The 19,453-nt window shown below is 31.1% G+C and overlaps 2 protein-coding genes and 1 long non-coding RNA gene across 3 annotated transcripts; 1 reads left to right on the top strand and 2 right to left on the bottom strand.

The window, feature by feature from the left end:
* Positions 1-20: 20 nt before the first annotated feature.
* Positions 21-2,313, bottom strand: LOC146920115 (F-box protein At3g07870-like). Its single transcript, XM_085711109.1, has 2 exons — positions 1,082-2,313; positions 21-181 (listed from the first exon to the last, which is right to left on the bottom strand). The coding sequence occupies exons 1-2, from the start codon at positions 2,311-2,313 to the stop codon at positions 64-66; spliced, it is 1,350 nt and encodes a 449-aa protein (XP_085567235.1). The 3' UTR covers positions 21-63.
* A 5,407-nt stretch (positions 2,314-7,720) lies between these two features.
* Positions 7,721-9,859, top strand: LOC146920114 (uncharacterized). The gene is made up of 2 exons (XR_015011681.1): positions 7,721-9,295; positions 9,382-9,859. It is a non-coding gene; the product is annotated as an uncharacterized LOC146920114 (long non-coding RNA).
* Positions 9,860-15,626: 5,767 nt separating this feature from the next.
* On the bottom strand, positions 15,627-17,765 carry LOC146920113 (F-box protein At3g07870-like). The gene is made up of 2 exons (XM_085713496.1): positions 16,363-17,765; positions 15,627-15,831 (listed from the first exon to the last, which is right to left on the bottom strand). Exons 1-2 carry the CDS (start codon positions 17,763-17,765, stop codon positions 15,762-15,764), a joined length of 1,473 nt encoding a protein of 490 aa, XP_085569622.1. The 3' UTR covers positions 15,627-15,761.
* Positions 17,766-19,453: the final 1,688 nt, after the last annotated feature.

The following is a 19,453-nucleotide window of genomic DNA, read 5'->3' as shown; positions in this document are numbered from 1 at the left end:
GGTTCACTCATTATATTTCACACTTCCAGAAGCCCTTTTCAAGGAGAAACAGAAAGACTATTCCTAGGAGGCATGCTCTTCACCATAAGATGATTCAGAACATGTACTTGCCAAGTCACAAACAAACTCTTGCACCAAGGACAAAACTTCACTTTCTTCCCGCAATTTAATTTTTGCACACCTAAATAAATAACAACAATATTAATAGCAAGGTTAAAGAAAAGTTGCAAATTGAAGAATACTCTCGAACATCCATTTACTACATGGCAATTAAAAAACATAAAATGTTAATTAATATTATAGTGAGTGTCTACATTCTTCTCCTCCACAACCACCGAAAGTGCAAAGAAAATTTAAAAGATTCAATTAGGCAGGGGCGGTTCTAAGGCCCGGCGAGCCCGGGCACTCGCCCGGTCTCCGGCCCAAATTTTTTGCAATTTCTTATGTAAATCCCCTTGAATTTTTTATATAAACCCCTATAAATTGGGCAATTTCTTTAAATTTTTTATTATTTGCTTGCAATTTCTTATGTAAACCCCTATAAATGTATTGCAAATTTTTTTTCGCCCGGGCTTTATAAAAATCCTGGCTCCGCCACTGCAATTAGGGAAAATGTTTAGAGGTAGGTGTATACATCTTGAGAGAGAGAGAGAGAGAGAGAGAGAGAGAGAGAGAGAGAGAGAGAGAGAGAGAGAGAGTGATGTGATAAGTTGGTGATGTGATTGAAAGGGAGAGATAATGAGAAAATGAAATGTTGAACGAGTGTTTGAAAACGAAGGGTGTCCAATTATCATCGTAAATACAAACAAAACCATAACCAGTTTAGTTGTAAAAGAAATTGATTAATAAATATCACAACCATAATTGAGAGGATCTACAAGTAAAAACCAAGCCTTCCTTCTCCCAAATAGAACCCAAAAATTGAAGTTAAGATATAGGTAACAACATAGAAAACTTGCACCTGTGTCTGTCCAGTTGAATACATATCTTACGATTCAAAGTAATCATGATTTTTATGAGAGCATCTGATTCAATTATCTAACAAAAATAGAATATTAGAAGTTACATCTTAGTATCTTACCTTGAGTGGATATTTAGCACCTCAATATTGTCTCCTTTCACGACATCCTTCAATGAGATTAGACTCGGAGTATGTGGAATTACGTCAAAGTATTTTGTTTGAATTCGAAAAACTTTGAATTCATACTTATCAGGTTCATGATATATAAAACAATTGTCGGAATGGTATAATATTATGCCAGCACCCTGCTTGTCGTAGTTTACTGGCCAACATAAACCATAATGTGGATATTTTGGTCCACCCAAAGGACTGGGCAAAGTATCAACGCCGTAAACCTTAGTCCATGATACCCCAATACCATACTTCTTCATAACCCACATTGTAACATCCCGGAAAGAAGTTGTATCAAATATGTAAAGAAATCCCCTTAATTCTCCCATTCTGCTTCTTTTGTACGGGATTCCCTCAAATGGAGGAGAAGGAAATGATTGGAACCTCTCACTTTCTAAACAAAGACACACTATAGACCTTTGCCTTCCCCCAAATTCGATCCAATGAAGTGCACCATTCACACAAGTGGGATCCATAAGCAGCGAAATAGAAACCTCAGGGTCCACGTCGACATTTCTCCATGATGGTGTTCCGAGTGTGTGTATCATAAGGATTGCATTATTGACTCGTTTAACACTATCATATTTCCTCCAAATATACATCACCTTATATTCATTAGATTTAGGTTGGAAACCAAAACCAGAATTACCTATTACCCGCGCTATGCCATTCTGGATACGAGTCGTAGTAGCTTTAGGAAGTCTTATGAACTCCCCAGTGACTGGATTGCAAATTACTAATGGTATTCCTTCATATGGATGACACAAACAAAGGAAGCCATTGCAAGAATTTACAACACCGAACTTATATAGATCACGATTTGGTTTATAGATCTCGTCTCTTTTTTCCATAAGTGATTTGGCATTTCGAAGAGGAAGCTTGAATATAGGCGCAAACTTTTCTGGCCCACTCTCAAGAAGGTATAGGGTTCTTGACACCGGTCTATCTAGAGAGGGCCGAATCATGAAACAACTAGGTGCTTGTTCAAAGTGCAATTTAGCAAAATATGGTTCTGAAATTAGTGTTTTCCAATTTTTGCACACAAATCTACAAATAAGAAGAGACTTAATGGGAAGTTGAAGCAGAATTTGGGTGGTGAGAGGTTGAGGAAGATAATCAAAATATGGATAAATCTCATTCCTAGTATCCCTTGTAGATGATGAGTCCTTTTTCCTTTTCATGGCTAAGCTAAGTTGTAAAAAGGAAAATAAACAAAATAGGTAAAGTAAAATAAAAACACATAAAAAGGCCTTTGCAAAGAAACTACGAAACAAAAAGGGAACAATAACAATTAAACATTAAAAATTTGAGGCAGATAAAGAGGAAGGGGTTAATGGGTTGCGATAGAATATTAAAACATGATAATGTTGATTATTGATAAACAATGAAGAGTGATTAGTGAAAGTACCTTGGAGAAGAAGTTACCTGTGTGCTATGTTAGTTTGATAGCAAAAGAAGAGAAAGTTTGCTGAAAGATCGGTGAAAACGGCAAATAAGAGAGGCGAGGATTTATTTATTCACATGAACGCAAAGGGATTATGGATTAGGGTAGGGTTGAAAATAAGTCAAGGTTACAAACAGTTCCGGCTCGGGTCGATAACTCGAATCAAATAAGTAAATATTGTTTGAACTCAATAGTATTACCGAGATTTCTTAAAAATAAAAAAGTATGACTGAGATGGTTAAATTCAACTGCAAATAGTATGAACCACTAATGGCCCATAACTTTTAAATGCTTTTCCAACTAGTGTAACGTCCCGTGCCAAGCACGGGATACATTTTATTTAATTTTTTTTAATGAATTTTACATATAAATAAGTTTTTTAGATATTATTTGATTTTTTTAGTTTGATTTCATTCCAGAATTTTGACATTATGTAGTACTTTATCCTCATATTTAAAATTGAAAGAATAAATCATCGTTTATTGAGAATTAAAAAGTTAAAATTTATAAAGATATAATTATTTTTGTGAGAATGATAAAATAGTGGGCAAAACTACAATTATGTTTAAAATATAAAAACACTGTGAATAATTAATATATTATGGGAGTTTTCTTTTTTCACTCGTCTCTGTCAAACACAAAATCCTAGCCGCCGTCCACTACTTTCCATGTTGTGTCCTCTCCTTCAAGGTCATCATTTAGTTGTCGTGTGAGTGGTGTGGTCGCTTAACTGTTGCACCACTTCACAGATGAGGATAGAGTCGATTTGGTGCCCACGTTGCCGCCGGTCGATTTGGCCTCGTTCATAGTCACTGGTGCTGCACCCCGTGACTTGTTTCACAACACGGTCTCGTCGTTCACACTTGGTGGTTCGAGGTCTTAGTGCGGGTCTTTTGACAAAAAGAAGGTATATTTTGGGTCGAGATTGCTTTTGTGGTCTTGAGTTACATATCTGGCCTAGAAGGTAGAAATAAAAAATGGTCTTTAATTTTTATATATATTTTAGAATTTATGTAAAGTTTAAGACACAAGTAAATTGTAAATTAATATGAAAATTGAAATATTTTTTTTATTGAAGGGTCAATACATGGAACAATATTGATTTATTCAATTGAAAATAGTAATTCCATTGTCAATGACATGGACCTTATTTTGGTACGTTAAGAACAGACATGGAACATTGACATAATGGACAAACAACTTGAACGCGATAAAACAAAGTCACTTGAAGACACTATTTCTCTATCTTCACAATCTTTTTAACCGGTTGAACAATTGCGTCAGTTGTTCCACAATCTTCATTTGTTGGTAAGATTCTCTTCTTATGAGGTGCAAATGATTCACAATCTAATTCAATAACACCTTTCGGGGTCCATAGATGATGGAGTTGTGGGACTTATTTCAGAAAACTTGTCCATTAAGTCCTTTAATAAAAAATATGTCAATTTATAGTAAAATAAGTATATATTATAATCACAACTGTCATTTACTTTTCTTCCAAAAAATCAAATAAAATAAACTTCAAATAGTTATTAAATACCATGACAACATTGTCTTTCTCGAGACAAACTGTCTTCTAAGCATACCGGCTATGAATTGCAAGTTCAACCAAATCATCCTATTTGTTTAAACATGCACACAAACAATAAAAATTACAATTTTGTATTACATTAAGGAAACTAATGTCCACAAAAATTGTTTCAAACAATTAGAGTGTTACGATACCTCGAGTGTCTCAACTTTTTTAAACTTTAAAAGGATGTTTGGATCGTTGCTAAGCTTCATAATACGATAACGATAGCTAGTCTCATACCTAGAGTTGAATCCAACACTCACGTCAACCTTAAATAATAACTTGGCACCAACCAATTGTGCAATCTCATTGGGTAAATCATGAGATGGATCACCCTGCCAAAATATCGTATGAATAAAAGTATCATACATTTGTTATTATTATTATTTGTGTACAATTATACATTTCCAAAGTAAATATTAGAGCTTTGTATTATAAAATAGGTTGAAAAAATACATATGACAATGTTGTTGGACTCGATAATGTCAGAACATGATTTATTAAGCAATCCAGAATCATCTCAATCAAATAAAACAAAAAGTGCACTTCCGCTGTTATCAACCAACTCTTGATTTTGAACGTGCATCAAACAGTTGGATGTGTTAATAACAAACGTAAGGATATCGCTTTACGCTGATTAAAAATCTCAATAAATTTAAGTTAGCATATACCTAGGTGTGACATGCACAACATGACGATCACACTTTTCACAAAAGTACATGTTAGAATCAACACACTTTTTTGTTGCATGAGCAAGCGGTGTACCACCATCCATCCCCATCAATAATCTCACTTATTGTTCCCAAGACAATAAAAGATGAGCCCTGCATCACCATACAAAATAACATTATACTAAAAGGCGTACAAACTTTATCAAAATAGATCGCTAATAAAACAAAAAACCTTATTAACATTCTTCAACTTCTTGATAGTGGTCCTAGGAGTAAGTTTGAGAAACTCCTCATTTACAGGCATGCGAGAAGGATCTGGTAACTGGATCAATCCCGATGCAGGAGAATTTGTATTTGCTATAAGAAAGTTGTAATAAAAAATATTTGTCAATAATATTATAATTTAATAAAAATGTTATATATATATATATATATATATATATATATATATATATATATATATATATATATATATAGACACACACACACACACATTTTCCTTAGTTCCTTTGTTTCATCAATTTCAGGATCGAAGGTGATTCTAGTGGAAGAAAATGCATTTTGCAATGCTAGTTTTCCTATCATTAAGATACAAAAGTATATCATTCAAGTGTATGTGTTATATATATATATATATATATATATATATATATATATATATATACACACACACACACACACACACACACGTATAAACAAACAATCACAATTGCGAGTAATAAATTATCACCGGACGATAGAAAAGAGTTCAGTTCCTCAACATACTCTCCAAAAAGAGTACATTTAAAACGATGGAAAATGATAGTTTTTTATTTTTGTAGTCTTGAACAAACCAAGCATGAACAACTCTCACAACCAATGTCCACGATTGTTTTCTTGGCGAAACATCAGAGATGAAGTCATCTTTCATAGACATTTTTCTTTTCATAGAAAAAATTACAGAAATAACTTAGAATATAGATATCAAAGAACCAGAGAACAGAAAAAGAAGAAGTATATTTTGTGATTGTTGTGTACTCGTATCCAAAAGCGCTACTATTTATATAGAAAAATAGTGCCATAACGGTTAATATCAATTAATTAATAATTTGACCGTTTTAAAATTAATATTATCAACGTCTTTAATATTATAAAATGTGCATTAAACGATTAGATTATATTTCATGTAACCTACAAAAAATTAACTTCATAACATTTGAAATTTAATAATATCTTATTAATATTAAGTAATATAATTATGTAACGAATAAAAATTAATTATATAACCTTAAAAACTAATTACTACAATTAAATTTTTAATTAGTAGGTTAATGTCATAGTGTAACGGACCAAAATTCAAAATATAATTTATTCAAGTTATTTATTATAATTTTTCTCTCAAAAAAAAAGTTATTTATTATAATTTTGTAACCTACCAAAATTTTAATGTACCGTATAAATGTTAATCTAATACTAATTATATTAAAAATTATTTGATTGTAACATACCAATTTTTTAATGTAACATATAAATTTTAATCGAAAAAATAATTATATTAATAATTATTTGATTGTAAGATACCAATTTTTTAATGTAAGATATAAATTTTAATTGAAACAATAATTATATTAATAATTATTTGATTGTAACCAACTATGTATTTTATGTACAATTTAATGTCAAATAAAAAACGGTTTTTAATAATAATTATAGTTATTAAGCTTGTATTAAAAATTAGGAGAGATTTTTGGAACAAATGCCAAGTAGGAATATGATGATGTGGACATCTTTAGAGGAGAGGATTTTGGAATAGGCTATTTCTAAAAACTCTAAATCTTATCTTATTTACTAAAGCTTAACCCGTAAAGCTAACCCTAAACCTAATTTTTTCCCCCCATTTTTTCATCCACTTTTCTAAACCATTGGATTTTGCGCATTTGGGCGCCATTCAATTTTAGCCATTGATCATATTATATTTATCTCTTCTATTTTCCGAAACAACTATTTCGTATTTATCTCTTCTATTTTCCGAAACAAATATTTCATATTTATCTCTAATTATAATTTTGGTCATATCCGAAATTTGTTATCAATTCACTTAAATCCGAAATTTGTTTTCCTATAGTTTTGGCCATCCGAATCCTTATTTATTAATTAACCTAACAAATTTCCCTTTCAAAAAAAAAAAAATTAACCTAACAAATTTCATTCGTATCCTCCTTTTTTTTTTTTTTTAAACATTTTCTACACTTTTACGATTGCAATTTAACATAACAAATTCCATCTAAAAAAATGCATCGCACAAATTCTATTCTTATCCTCGCCTTTTTTTTTATGAAGCAAATATTTTGGTTATATATACGGAGCCCTAAACCTGTTTCTCTCGATAAAAATAAACCCTAAACCGTGGTAAATGCTTAATCCGTAAAGCTAACCTTAAACCTAATTTTTTCCCCCCATTTTTTCTTCCACTTTTCTAAGCCATTGGATCTTGCGCATTTCGGCGCCATTCAATTTTAGCCATTGATCATATTATATTTATCTCCTATTTTCCAAAACAACTATTTCGTATTTATCTCTTCTATTTTCCGAAACAACTATTTCAAATTTATCTCTAATTATAATTTTGTTCATATCCGAAATTTGTTATCAATTCACTTAAATCCGAAATTTGTTTTCCTATAGTTTTGGCCATCCGAATCCTTATTTATTAATTAACCTAACAAATTTCCCTTTCAAAAAAAAAAAAATTAACCTAACAAATTTCATTCGTATCCTCCTTTTTTTTTTTTTTGAAACAAATATTTTCTACACTTTTACGATTGCAATTTAACATAACAAATTCCATCTAAAAAAATGCATCGCACAAATTTTATTCGTATCCTCGCCTTTTTTTATGAAGCAAATATTTTGGTTATATATACGAAGCCCTAAACCTGTTTCTCTCGATAAAAATAAACCCTAAACCGTGGTAAATGCTTAATCCGTAAAGCTAACCCTAAACCTAATTTTTTCCCCCCATTTTTTCATCCACTTTACTAAGAACACAAAGGTGTTGTTTGTTACTTCTTTCTTTCATACGGTATAACTATAAATACACATGACCATGGCTGTGAATGTCACCTTCATCCTTGAATTTTCTTATCCATGAAAAAGAAGAAGAAATGGTAGGTGAGAAAGCATGAGTGTGGCCTGATAAATTCTTTCTAAAGAGGACCATAGTTTTTTTTTCTTTTGATAATAAGTGGTTTGTTGTTGTTCATGTTGTAAGATGTTGAACTGCTGACATCGTTGTTTGTGTTTTAGATGAAGATTGTCACGTGCGCCCCTTCCCATTACCTTTTTCTTTTTTGTTTCTTTAATTATAATATACACATGTGGCTTTTTCTTTTAAATTTAATTGAAAAATAATGCATGTGGCGTCCAACTCACTTAAGTGATGAGCCACGTGGGCGTTGACAGAGTCAAGATTAAGGGGACCTTAAAGTTGAAAAAAATGGGTAAACTTAGGGGGTTAAAAAGTGGTTTTTTTAATAGGGGACCAAAATTGCAACTATGATAAAGTTAGGGGCCAAAAGTGCGTTTAAGTCTTTTAAATAAGATTTGGGTAGAAGAAAATCCAAAAGAAATTTGGGATCCATTTCCAATTAATATAATCCTTCTTTTATTTTTTTAAAAAAAATATATAAAATCAATTCAATCAAACTCAATTTTGGTCACCGCATAATCAAACACATGCATAGTAGCTTCTAAAATTGTTTAGTTTAAGTCGATTCTCCAACATGGGTATAATCCGTTGTCGCCCTTTTTCATATTTATATTCATGATTTCATATTACTATGATATTTAACTATTGTTATTGTCACACTAAATATCGTATAAGAAATTTTCCCTTTTCTTAACCATTAATTAAAATAATATTTAAACGAATTTAAAAAACACGGTAATAAAATATAGTATATATAGACATAATTATATTTTTAATTTTTAATTTATTTACATACTTTATATTTAACTTATTACAATTTATAGTTTCTTTATCTATATCTAATGAAATTTTATGTTTATAAATAAATATGTTTAGTTCCTATAAAATCACGACATTTTTAAGTTTACTCTGGAATTTTAAACGGTTGCGTGACTATTCATTTGTTTGCTAACAAATCTGTGTGCTGGTATTCTCCTAATATAATTTTTGGTATACTTTTTTAATTTTATAATTGAAACTATGGTTCCCTTACTAAATTAGTTACTAATCAATCAATGTATGGTAACTGATCTGTTCGGTGAGGAATCGATGGAGGCAACAGTGGTGAAAAGTGTTCTGATACAGTGGCGATGAGTCTTTACGGTGGAATGGAAGGTGCATGCAGGCACGTTAGCTCTACGAGACTATAGTCAGTAGAGAAACAAATACAATTAATAACTCCGACGATGGATCTGTTGTTGAGCTTAGTGTGGATTGTGCTGCGCCAAACAATTCAAATGTTCAGATGGTAATTATTACATTAATCTTTCATGAGTCCGTAAAGGTTTAATCCGTAACACAATTGATCAAATTGTTTGCCGCCAATGTCTGCAGGATGTACCAGAGGCTGAGGACTCATGCAGCAATACATGTGTGATTGACACACCAACCACCAAAACAGGTGCTAAGAGGTCCTCTAATAGCATTGACTATGTGGCTGTTGATGATGATGAAGCTGGCCAGACGTCGGCCACAAAACCTACCAGAGTTGTTCGTGTCAAAATTGAGCACAAGGACGACAAAGATGTTTAACTTGCTCGAATGCTAGAGCCGTTTGCTTTGTTATCGAATTCCTTCAATCTGCATAAATCAGACATTAAATAATCTGTGTTTTTTCCTTTTGTTTTTTACAGTTTGGTTTTTAATTTTCTTCAAGTTGCTGTGTCGGCTATATTTACTTAGCTAAGGAAACTTTTTCCAGTCCACCTAAATAAATTTATTCATTGCCATAAGTATTAATTCAACAATTTATTATCATTGTCTTTTATTAGCGCTTCGACCTCTAAATGTACGAAATTTATTTTTAGATTTACCTCCGGAAGGTGTTAATATTTTTCTGAATGTTAGATAGTCATTCACCAAGTTGGTATGCTTGATGAAGAAAACCCAATACTGATTTGGCTTGAGTAACTAGATCCCACACATCCACATGTTAAATTAAAAGTACAGATTGATAAAACCAAGTTAGTATGCTTGCCTTTGCTTAGTATGTGTTTAAGCGAAGGAACATTTTATAATGTTTTAAACAAGTATGTAACAGATCATTAAAAAATTTAAAATTTTAAGCATAATTAAATAAATTTTAATTTAATAAGGACTAAACTACGTGCTGAAATTTTTTATAGAAACCAAAATCTATCAAAAAAATTTACGAGGACTAAAAACTAAATTTGATATATTTATAGGGACTAAAAACTTTATTAATTATTCGTTTTATTATATATCAAATTATTCCGGCCCGTGAGACCCGTGCGTTGCACGGGTCGGCGTTCTAGTTGTTAGTATAAAGATACACTCAAATTGTCAAATAACTCATAAACTTTCACCCTATTATTTTATAGATAAGTTTATTATGTATTGTTTACAAAATTTCCGATGTGGGACTTATATATGATTCACGCTATCCTCTGTTTAATTTCGTCACTCATGCATATGTGCTCTTTTTGTTGTTGTTGCATATCATGCTTTCATGCTTTTTTGCTCAATAATACTATGTGCATATAAACGTGTCGAACTATGCATATTCCAAATTCAACGTATTTATTTAACGAGTTTAATTTTCAATTCAAGTTTGACTCATTTGATTTATAAAATAAATTCAATGAATTAATTATTGAACCAAAGAGTCCCGATCCAGTTTCGTTGTAAAAGAAGTTGATTAATAAATATCACAACCATAATTGAGAGGATCTACAAGTAAAAACCAAGCCTTCCTTTTCCCAAATAGAACCCAAAAATTGAAAATAAGATATAGGCAGCAACATAGAAAACCAAGCCTTCAAAGTAATCATGATTTTTAAGAGAGCATCAGATTCAATTATCTAATAAAAATAGAGTATTAGAAGTTACATCCTTACCTTGAGTGGATATTTAGCACCTCAATATTATCTCATTGTTTGCGCTTAACTGCATGGATTAATGTATCGAGTCGGTTAGGATCGCAACGGGTGGAATATCTCTCAAAATACATATTATTTAATTTTATAATTTGTTTATTATGGACCTGTACTATACTAACACATTAACAATTTTTTAATCAAAAAACCGATTTTTTATATATTATAAATATCTCTACACATATTGCACGTCTTAATTATCATTGTAAATTGTATGTAGAGGTACCGTTATTTCTACATATGTATCCATTAATTTAAAGTACTCAAAATATTACAATTTATATTATCTGTGTATACATGTTAATCTATTCACTTCGTGTCAATGGTCAACTTTATCCATGGATATCATGCATATAAATTTGTTGGCATCCCTAATTACTACTACTATTACTATTATTTTTTCCTTCATAAGTCTATTATTACTATTATATTCATTTGATATTTTTATTCATTTATATACTTTGTGTTATTTTTTTAACAACTAATTGCTAATATTTATCATTAAAAAAAATCCTTTACTTTAAGAACAAAATTTTGGTGCATTTTTCTTACATGCTTTATGTATCACGTAATTAAAATTCATTTTTTGTGGTTATAACAAACTTTTAAAAAAGCCTCTTAAAAAAAACTTGTAAAAAAATTGTGGATTTGAGAAATCATAGGTAGTTGTGAGTATTTTATGTGAACTACCACACAAAAAACCTTTAATTCTAGCAACAAACTTAGGTGTATTTTCTTAGGTGTTTTTCATATGATTCCTAAATAAACTACTCATGAAGAATGTATTTTTAGCTAAGAATCATATGAAAAACACATAAATAAATTCACATGAGTTTTCTCCTTATTTCAAACTATTTATTCGTTTCTCAGTTTTCTCTTTCATTAAATTATATTTTATTTATCATAGATTTTGTCAAATTTAATAGATAATTCATTCATTTTTTTAAATATTAAATTGATAGTGAAAATTATAGATGATTATTTGATTAAATCATTTATTTTAATCAATTTCATATATTTAAAAGGAAATAATTCTGTTTGCCTGAATGTGCTCATTATTTTCATTCTAAACACGCACTCTTGATAATTTTTCAATTTAAATAACTAGGATATATTTATTTTATATTTTAAGTAGTTTTTTTTAATTCGGTATGTGGTTCAATGACCGACTAATTAATCTGAGGAGTGTAATTTCACCTTTCATTTGCGGACACCGTTTAAATCCATATTTTAGGTAGATAACTAGTTTTTTTTTGTGGACTACCCAAAAAAGGGCACAAAGTATCAATGTTGTAAACCTTACTCCATGGTTCTCCAATACCATACTCCTTTGTAACCCACATTGTAACATCATTGAAAGAAGATGTATGACATAAGTTAAGAAATCCCCTTAGAGTGTGTTTGGATGGGGGAATGTTTTGAGAGAATGTAATGTTATGAGGGAATTCAAATACTTCGAGGTGAATTCCATTGTTTGGATGGAGGAATGTAATGTAATGTTGAGGAAATGTAATGTTATGAGGGAATTCAAATACTTTGAGGTAAACTGCCTATAATTTTAAATTCTTTAAAATTTCCAAATTACCTCATCCAAACACACTCTTAGTTCTCCCAGACTGCTATCTCGATACGTATCATTTTTAAACACATGAGGAGGAGAAGGAAAGGATTGGAATCTCTCACTTTCAAAGTTGAAACACAATATTGACTTTCGACTGGTGATCCAATGAAGTGCACGCCGTTCACGCAAGTGAGAAATCGAAGTCCATCAATGGATAACGCCAACTTCGGATCAACTTCAACATGTCTCCACATTGGGATTCCGAGTGTGGGAATTACAGCAGTCACACCCTCAAACCCAAAATTATAGTTGGCGTCTCTGACATATCTCCTAAACACTTTTAAAACTTTGTATTCGCTAGTTTTAGGCTGAAAGCCAAAACCAACAAAATTGCATATTATATATGCGTGAGTGTCAAGCCTCTTTATAAGGGGAGGATAATCAAGAAGTCTTGTAAAATCACCTGTGTGACTGGGCTGCAAAAAACTATAGAATGCTCTTGGAAAATTTTCCCTTTTGAACAATCGTTTTCTATTTCCATGGCTAATAAAACAATACAATAAGCGGAAAAACCATGGCTAATAAAACAATACAATAAGCGGAAAAGATCAGAAAGCTAACAAAAACATATAAATTGGAAAATCATAAACCTTCCCAAAAAGAAATAAATATTAAGATAATAAGAAGAAATTAACGTAAATTAAATTACATACTCTATTTATGGGGATTGAATTCGAATGGTTGTTTTGGCTCTTATAAACTTTTGAGTGTATATATAACGGTTTTTTATTTTTAACTAAACTATATAGTTTGGTCTTTGGTGTGCCTTTTTTTAATTGCATGTGTTTTTTTTTTTGAAGGAGCATGTCTTTTTTGTGAATGTCAATCGTGATATAGTTTGGTCTTTGGTGTGCCTTTTTTTAATGGCAATTTCTATGGTACTCCAAACAAAATTGAGTGTTTTGGTACTCTCAAATGTTTAACCAATAGAAAAGTGTCATTTCAATTAAATGATTCATGTCAACATTATTAAAGATTGACTTAAGGAAAAGTGTTTTGGTACACTTCTCTATTCAATTTAATCCCCAAAAATTGTATAAATTATTATTTCAGTAAATTAATTAATTAATTTTTTTAATCAAAACAAAACCAATTAATTAATTTTTTTAATCAAAACAAAACCAAATCATTAACCACCATCATAATTTTCTCTCCAACATTCATCATCTGAAACTTAACCTCCTCCTTTTCTTTCTGGGAACACAAAACTGCAAATTGGTGCCGTGAGTGTTCCCCTTTTTCTTGCTGCAAAGCATTAATTGCAAATTAGTGTTGTTTTTCTTGCCGTTCCCCTTTTTTGGCAGTGTCGTGAGTGTTTTTGGTAGCTATCCCCTTTTTTGCTATAAAAAATAACTGCAAAGTTTAATTAAAATGTCAAATTAGTTCTTGTAGTTTCCCACATATAAGCAAATTAGTACATGTCAGTAGCATTTCTTCATGATAATACCTCCTGGAGACCAGAAAAATAAAAGATTTTTATCGTTTGGCAACGTTCAAATAAAACTCGATGAAAATGCTCAAATTATTGCAATGAAGGAGATGAAGAAGAAGAACTGTCATGAGGGAGAAGAAGTAACGATTTAAATATGTTTTATGTTAAATCAAATTAAAATTAGTTATATCATAAAATAAAAGCCCTAAAGTGCAAAATTCACAAGTTTTGTGGTGTTAATTCTATAATCCAGTTAAACTTACTTGTTCCATGCTGTCAAAAAACTATTGGCCATTTTAGTTTGGAATATTGGTACATACAAATATATGGGTGTACGGTAGAAGGAGCCTTTTTTAATTGCACGTGATTTTTTTTTTGTTGAAGGAGCGTGTCTTTTTTGTGAATGTCAATCGTGATATAAAATTTGACATAAAATTTAACTTTTAAGATAAATTACATTGTCCTCAAAAAAGATAAATTACACTGAGTTAGTCGTATGTGGTCATGAGTCTAATTGTATATTGTTTCATTTTACACACACGCACACAAAGAGACCAGATAAAAATAGCTTCATTTTCCCTCAAACAAAAAGAAAGATAAGTAAAGTTCCTTTTAGCAGACTGTTAATGATTATAATGTCGTTTATTACATTTTTAAAAAATAGGGTCTTGCTAATTAATGTCCTCAGGGCAATGATTAAGGTAACCAAAATTAGTAGCTTTATATTGGAAACAACAATTTGTAAACTTTTTAGAAGTTGATTTGACCACTTTTTAACACTTTCTAACACAAAATTTCCATTTTTGCTCCTTTATCCAATGCCCCAAGAGCACTTTTTAGCATTTCCCTAAAAAATAATATTTTTTTTTCTCCTGTGTTTAATCCTTTTGTTATAATTTTTTTACCAAAGTATTTTTTAAGAAAAAACTTCAAATGAGAAAATGGTTTAAATAGCTTCTCATTAAAAAAAATCATTTTAAATATTTCATAATTTTGCTACAACGTTTTTTGACAATAAAATATAAAAAAAATGTAATTTTTATTATGTTAAATCTCTCATAATGAATGTCTAAGTTCTTTTTTTATCAAGTAGTCTCGTGGCTGGATGGGGTGCCTGTTAGTGTTAGGTTCAATAGGCTTTTTGAATTATTTGAAAATAAAGATGTTGTGATCATATATCAATTCTATAGGGTGGGGGCCGAAGGGAGGGGCTTGGCAATGGTGTAGGAACCTGTTTGTTTGGGATGAAGAGTTGGTGGAGGAGTGTGTATAGTTGTTAACTTCTGTTGTCTTGCAGGTAGATGTGGTGGATATATTCAACGTATTAATTATTATCTTTTACAAATTACATCAACGAGTGAAGATGTAACATACTCAATTTCAGAATAATTTTCCAATCAAAGCAAGAACATACAAAATTCTTCTTTGCATTTTTTGTTACGATTTATGAATTGTCATCAACAAGCTTGTAAAATTTCAATCACCGTGAATTCATTTGCTGCAGTCACGGTACTAGACAGAGACAACATTTATGAACTATTCAAATTCAATATCTTCAATCAATTGATAAACAAAAATAAGCAACGTAAAGGATGAAAAACTAGAAATGTGATAAAAAAAAAAAAAAAAGTTTCTTATGCTTAATAAAGCCATAGATATATTTAAAAAGTCAGAATACCAATCAATGCGAAAGCAGACACACTTTTCATAGGAAGCGGGTTCATAACCAAATTCTTCACCATCAGATGATGAAAAACATGAACTTTCAAGTCTCAACAATCTCTTGAGACAGAGAAAGAACATCATTTTCTTCCCGCAATTTAAACTTTGCACACCTATATTAATTAAAACAGTGTTAGGGAATAATGGATAAGTAAATATTAGCTGAAACTGCAAATTGTAAGGGATGGAATAGGCTCAAAAAACTATTTACTACTTAGCAACTAAAGAAGATCCAAATAACTGACATTACAACAACTATCCATTCATTTTCACCTCCTCCATCAACACGAAAGTATAAAGGAAATTTATAAGATGTAATTAGTAACAACAGATTGTGTCCAGGTGATTTTTTTCCCATTAACTATCAGAGCCAAACATGTAGTTAAAGGTAGTAGATATTAGATATCGAAAAAAACTAAAATTATAACAAATATAAACAACATCATAAATATATTAGTTGTAAAAACAATTTGTTGAGGAAACATCACAACCTTAAGTGAGAATATATATATACCTAAACAACATGTCTTCCTTAAGCAATCTGTTTTAGGATTAAAATTAATTACTATGACTTGTATGGGAGCATCAACCATCATATTCAAATTGCCAATAAAAAAATAAAATATTAGAAGCTACATTCTTACCTTGAGTGGATATTTAACACCTCAATATTGTCTCCTTTCAAGACATCCTTCAATGAAATTAAACTTGGAATATGCGGGATTACTTCAAAAAATTGTGAACGACTCCCATGTATTCGGAAAAGTTTGAATTCATATTTTTCAGGTTCATAGTACATCAAACAATTTTGGGAATGATATAACAATATGGCAGCACCTTCTTCAAAGCGTTTTATAGGCAAACATAAATTTGGACGCCATTGAACATGAAGGTCCGGAGGATTGAATGAAGTATCGATGTTGTAAACCTTAGTCCATGATTCTTCAATGCCATATTCATTCATAACCCACATTGAAACTTCAGAGAACAAGGTCCAGTCACAAATGTAAAGAAATCCCTTTAATTCTCCCATGCTAATCTTCCTCTTGAAGTTACGATGATTTCCATTATTATGATGATTTCCAAACACATGTGGAGGAGAAGGAAATAATTTCAACCTCTCACTTTCAAAACAGAAAAACAATATTGACCATTTTTTATGTTCAGATCTTATCCAATGAAGCGCACCATTCACACAAGTAGGATAACTGAGCTCCGAAAAAGATATTTGAGGATCCACTTTAACATTTCTCCATGATGGTGATCCAAGTGTGTTTATCTCAAGGATCACACGCGTGAACTTCCTCACATGTCTCACCCACATTTTTATCACCTTATATTCATTAGTTTTAGGTTGGAAACCAAAACCATGTCCTTGAATTCTTACCCGATTCGTGGTAGATTCAGGAAGTCTTATGAACTCCCCCGTGACTGGGTTGCAGATCACTAATGGGTTTCCGAAACATAGGTCAGACAAACAAAGTAAACCATTGCAAGAATTCACAATATCAAACTTATCAAAATCACTATTGCAAGCAATATAAAGGCTTCGTCTACCCCTATCACCGTTCTCATCATTTTCCCCCGAAACTAATCTCGCAGCACGAAAAGGGCGATTGGATACACTATTGATCTTGTCTCTTTTATCCCTAAATGATCTGAGAGGAAGCTTGAACATAGGCTTAAGCTTGACATGATTGTTGCTTTCAATCTCAAACTTTTCAGGTTCACACTCAAGAAGGTACATGGTTCTTGACACTCGGCTAGAGTCACGGGTCCGAATCATATGACTAATTGGTGCTAGCTCAAAGTGCGATTTAACAAAATGTTGTTCTGAAATCATTGTTTTCCAAATCTTGCACACACATTTACAAATGAGAAGAGACTTGATGGGAAGTTGAAGCAGAATTTTGGCGGTGAGGTGAGATGGAAGGTTATCAAAGTAAGGGCAAAGTTCATGTATGTCTGCCTCATCAGATATCACTTTTGCTTTATTGCATCTTCGACTAACCCTAGCAGGGGCAACTGAATCGTTTTTTCTTTTCATGGCTACATTAAATTGCAAAAAAGTAACAAAAACAAAATAAGTAACTTAAAAGTTAAAACACACAAAAAGGGATTCAAATTTGATAGTAGTTATCATATAGTCCAAACGAGAAACTAAGAAGAAAACACATTAAACTGTTTCAATTAAACATAACAAATTTGAAGTATGAACTTTATATGAAAAACTACAAACTAACCGTAAAAAACATGAAAATAATTGAAAAAGAAAATCTGAGGGCGATCGTAGAATTGCAAAAGCAGGGAGGGAGCGTGCGATGATAAAAGAAAATTATCGAGAGCGCGATCGTTGTAAAAAGTTAATAAAAAACGAGGGTTTGATTATTTTTAAGTTGGGTCATGGGCCAGAACAACACCTGAACATAGATAACTATTATTTTTTTATTTTCTTTTGGTTTGATTTTCATTAAAATTAGATGTGTAGATATTTGTTACTTTTTTTTAAGGAGATATTTGTTACTTTTTTTTTAACAAGATATTTGTTACTTTTTTTTTTTGACCGAAGATATTTGTTACTTTTAAACAGTAACAAACTTAAAGATTATTTTTAAGAGATTTTATAAAAAGATGAATTAATTTTGTGTTTATTTGTCAAAATAAAAATCACTTTTTTAATAAAAAATTACTTTTTTTGAATAAAATTATTATATAAAAGAGATTTTTTTGTTATAAAATTATCTCAATCTTTGGATACTATTTTCTCTCCCCTCTACAAAAGATCTATTTTAAAAAATGTAACGAACAGATACAACACTCTTTTTTTTGTAAAAAAAAAAACACTTTTTTTTCCCCTTTTCTTACAATCTAAATAAGTGATTTCCACGTATATCAAGTTTTTTCTTGTGTTTTTTCGTTGTTTCATCGTCTTGTGCGGCGTTGTTTGATTTCGCATCGTGTTGTGCAGTGTTCGTTTGGTTCTTATTGAAAGATCAACTTCAGGCAATCACAGATTCAGTCTTTGTGTGTCAACGTTGCAGGTCCGGAAGCATGAGTATTCTGGTGATTTAGATTTTATCATATTATTTGTAGGCATTTTTCCGTTTTATGCTAGTAAATTGGATGTTGTGAGTTTGTTCGCAAATTCACCCTTTACGTTTTTATCGATATTGATCATGTTATTGTCTCTGATGTATTTTAAAAATTTGAATGAATGAATATCGTTTTCCTTTTGTCAAAAAATAAAATAAAAAAAGATACAACACTCTTTAAAGTAGATGTTGATTTTTTTAAACTGTATCAAACAAATATAATACTTTTCAAGGTGATTTTTTTTTTTTTGGTCAAGTAGTCTAGTGGCTAGAATTCACCTTTTTCAAGGTGAATAAGTGGGGTGTCCGGGGTTCGAACCCCAGCCCCTGCATTTAACAATGCATGTCCCTGCCAACTGAGCTATGCTCACGGGGACTTTTCAAGGTGATTTTTTTAGAGGTAAAAGTGATTTGTTTTTTACTACGGTAAAAAAATTTTTACCAACAAAATAAATCCATAAAGTTACACCTAATCCGTGACTCGAGGCGAGTCGACCCACTTAACTCTTTTTTACAACAAAAGAGTGAGTTTTTTTTTGTGTACCGACAGTACAAATCATTAAATTATGTTTGATTCTCCTGTGATGAAATTTGATTGAGTGAATTGATTTTGTAAAATTGACTGTTACTAAAAACGAGTTGA

Source organism: Medicago sativa, chromosome 5 (genome assembly GCF_051527215.1).
Source record: "Medicago sativa cultivar Bolivia chromosome 5, Bolivia_mono, whole genome shotgun sequence".
Taxonomy (NCBI): domain Eukaryota; kingdom Viridiplantae; phylum Streptophyta; class Magnoliopsida; order Fabales; family Fabaceae; genus Medicago; species Medicago sativa.
The sequence above is the reverse complement of the archived record's forward strand: the minus strand, read 5'-3'. Positions and strand labels throughout refer to the sequence as shown.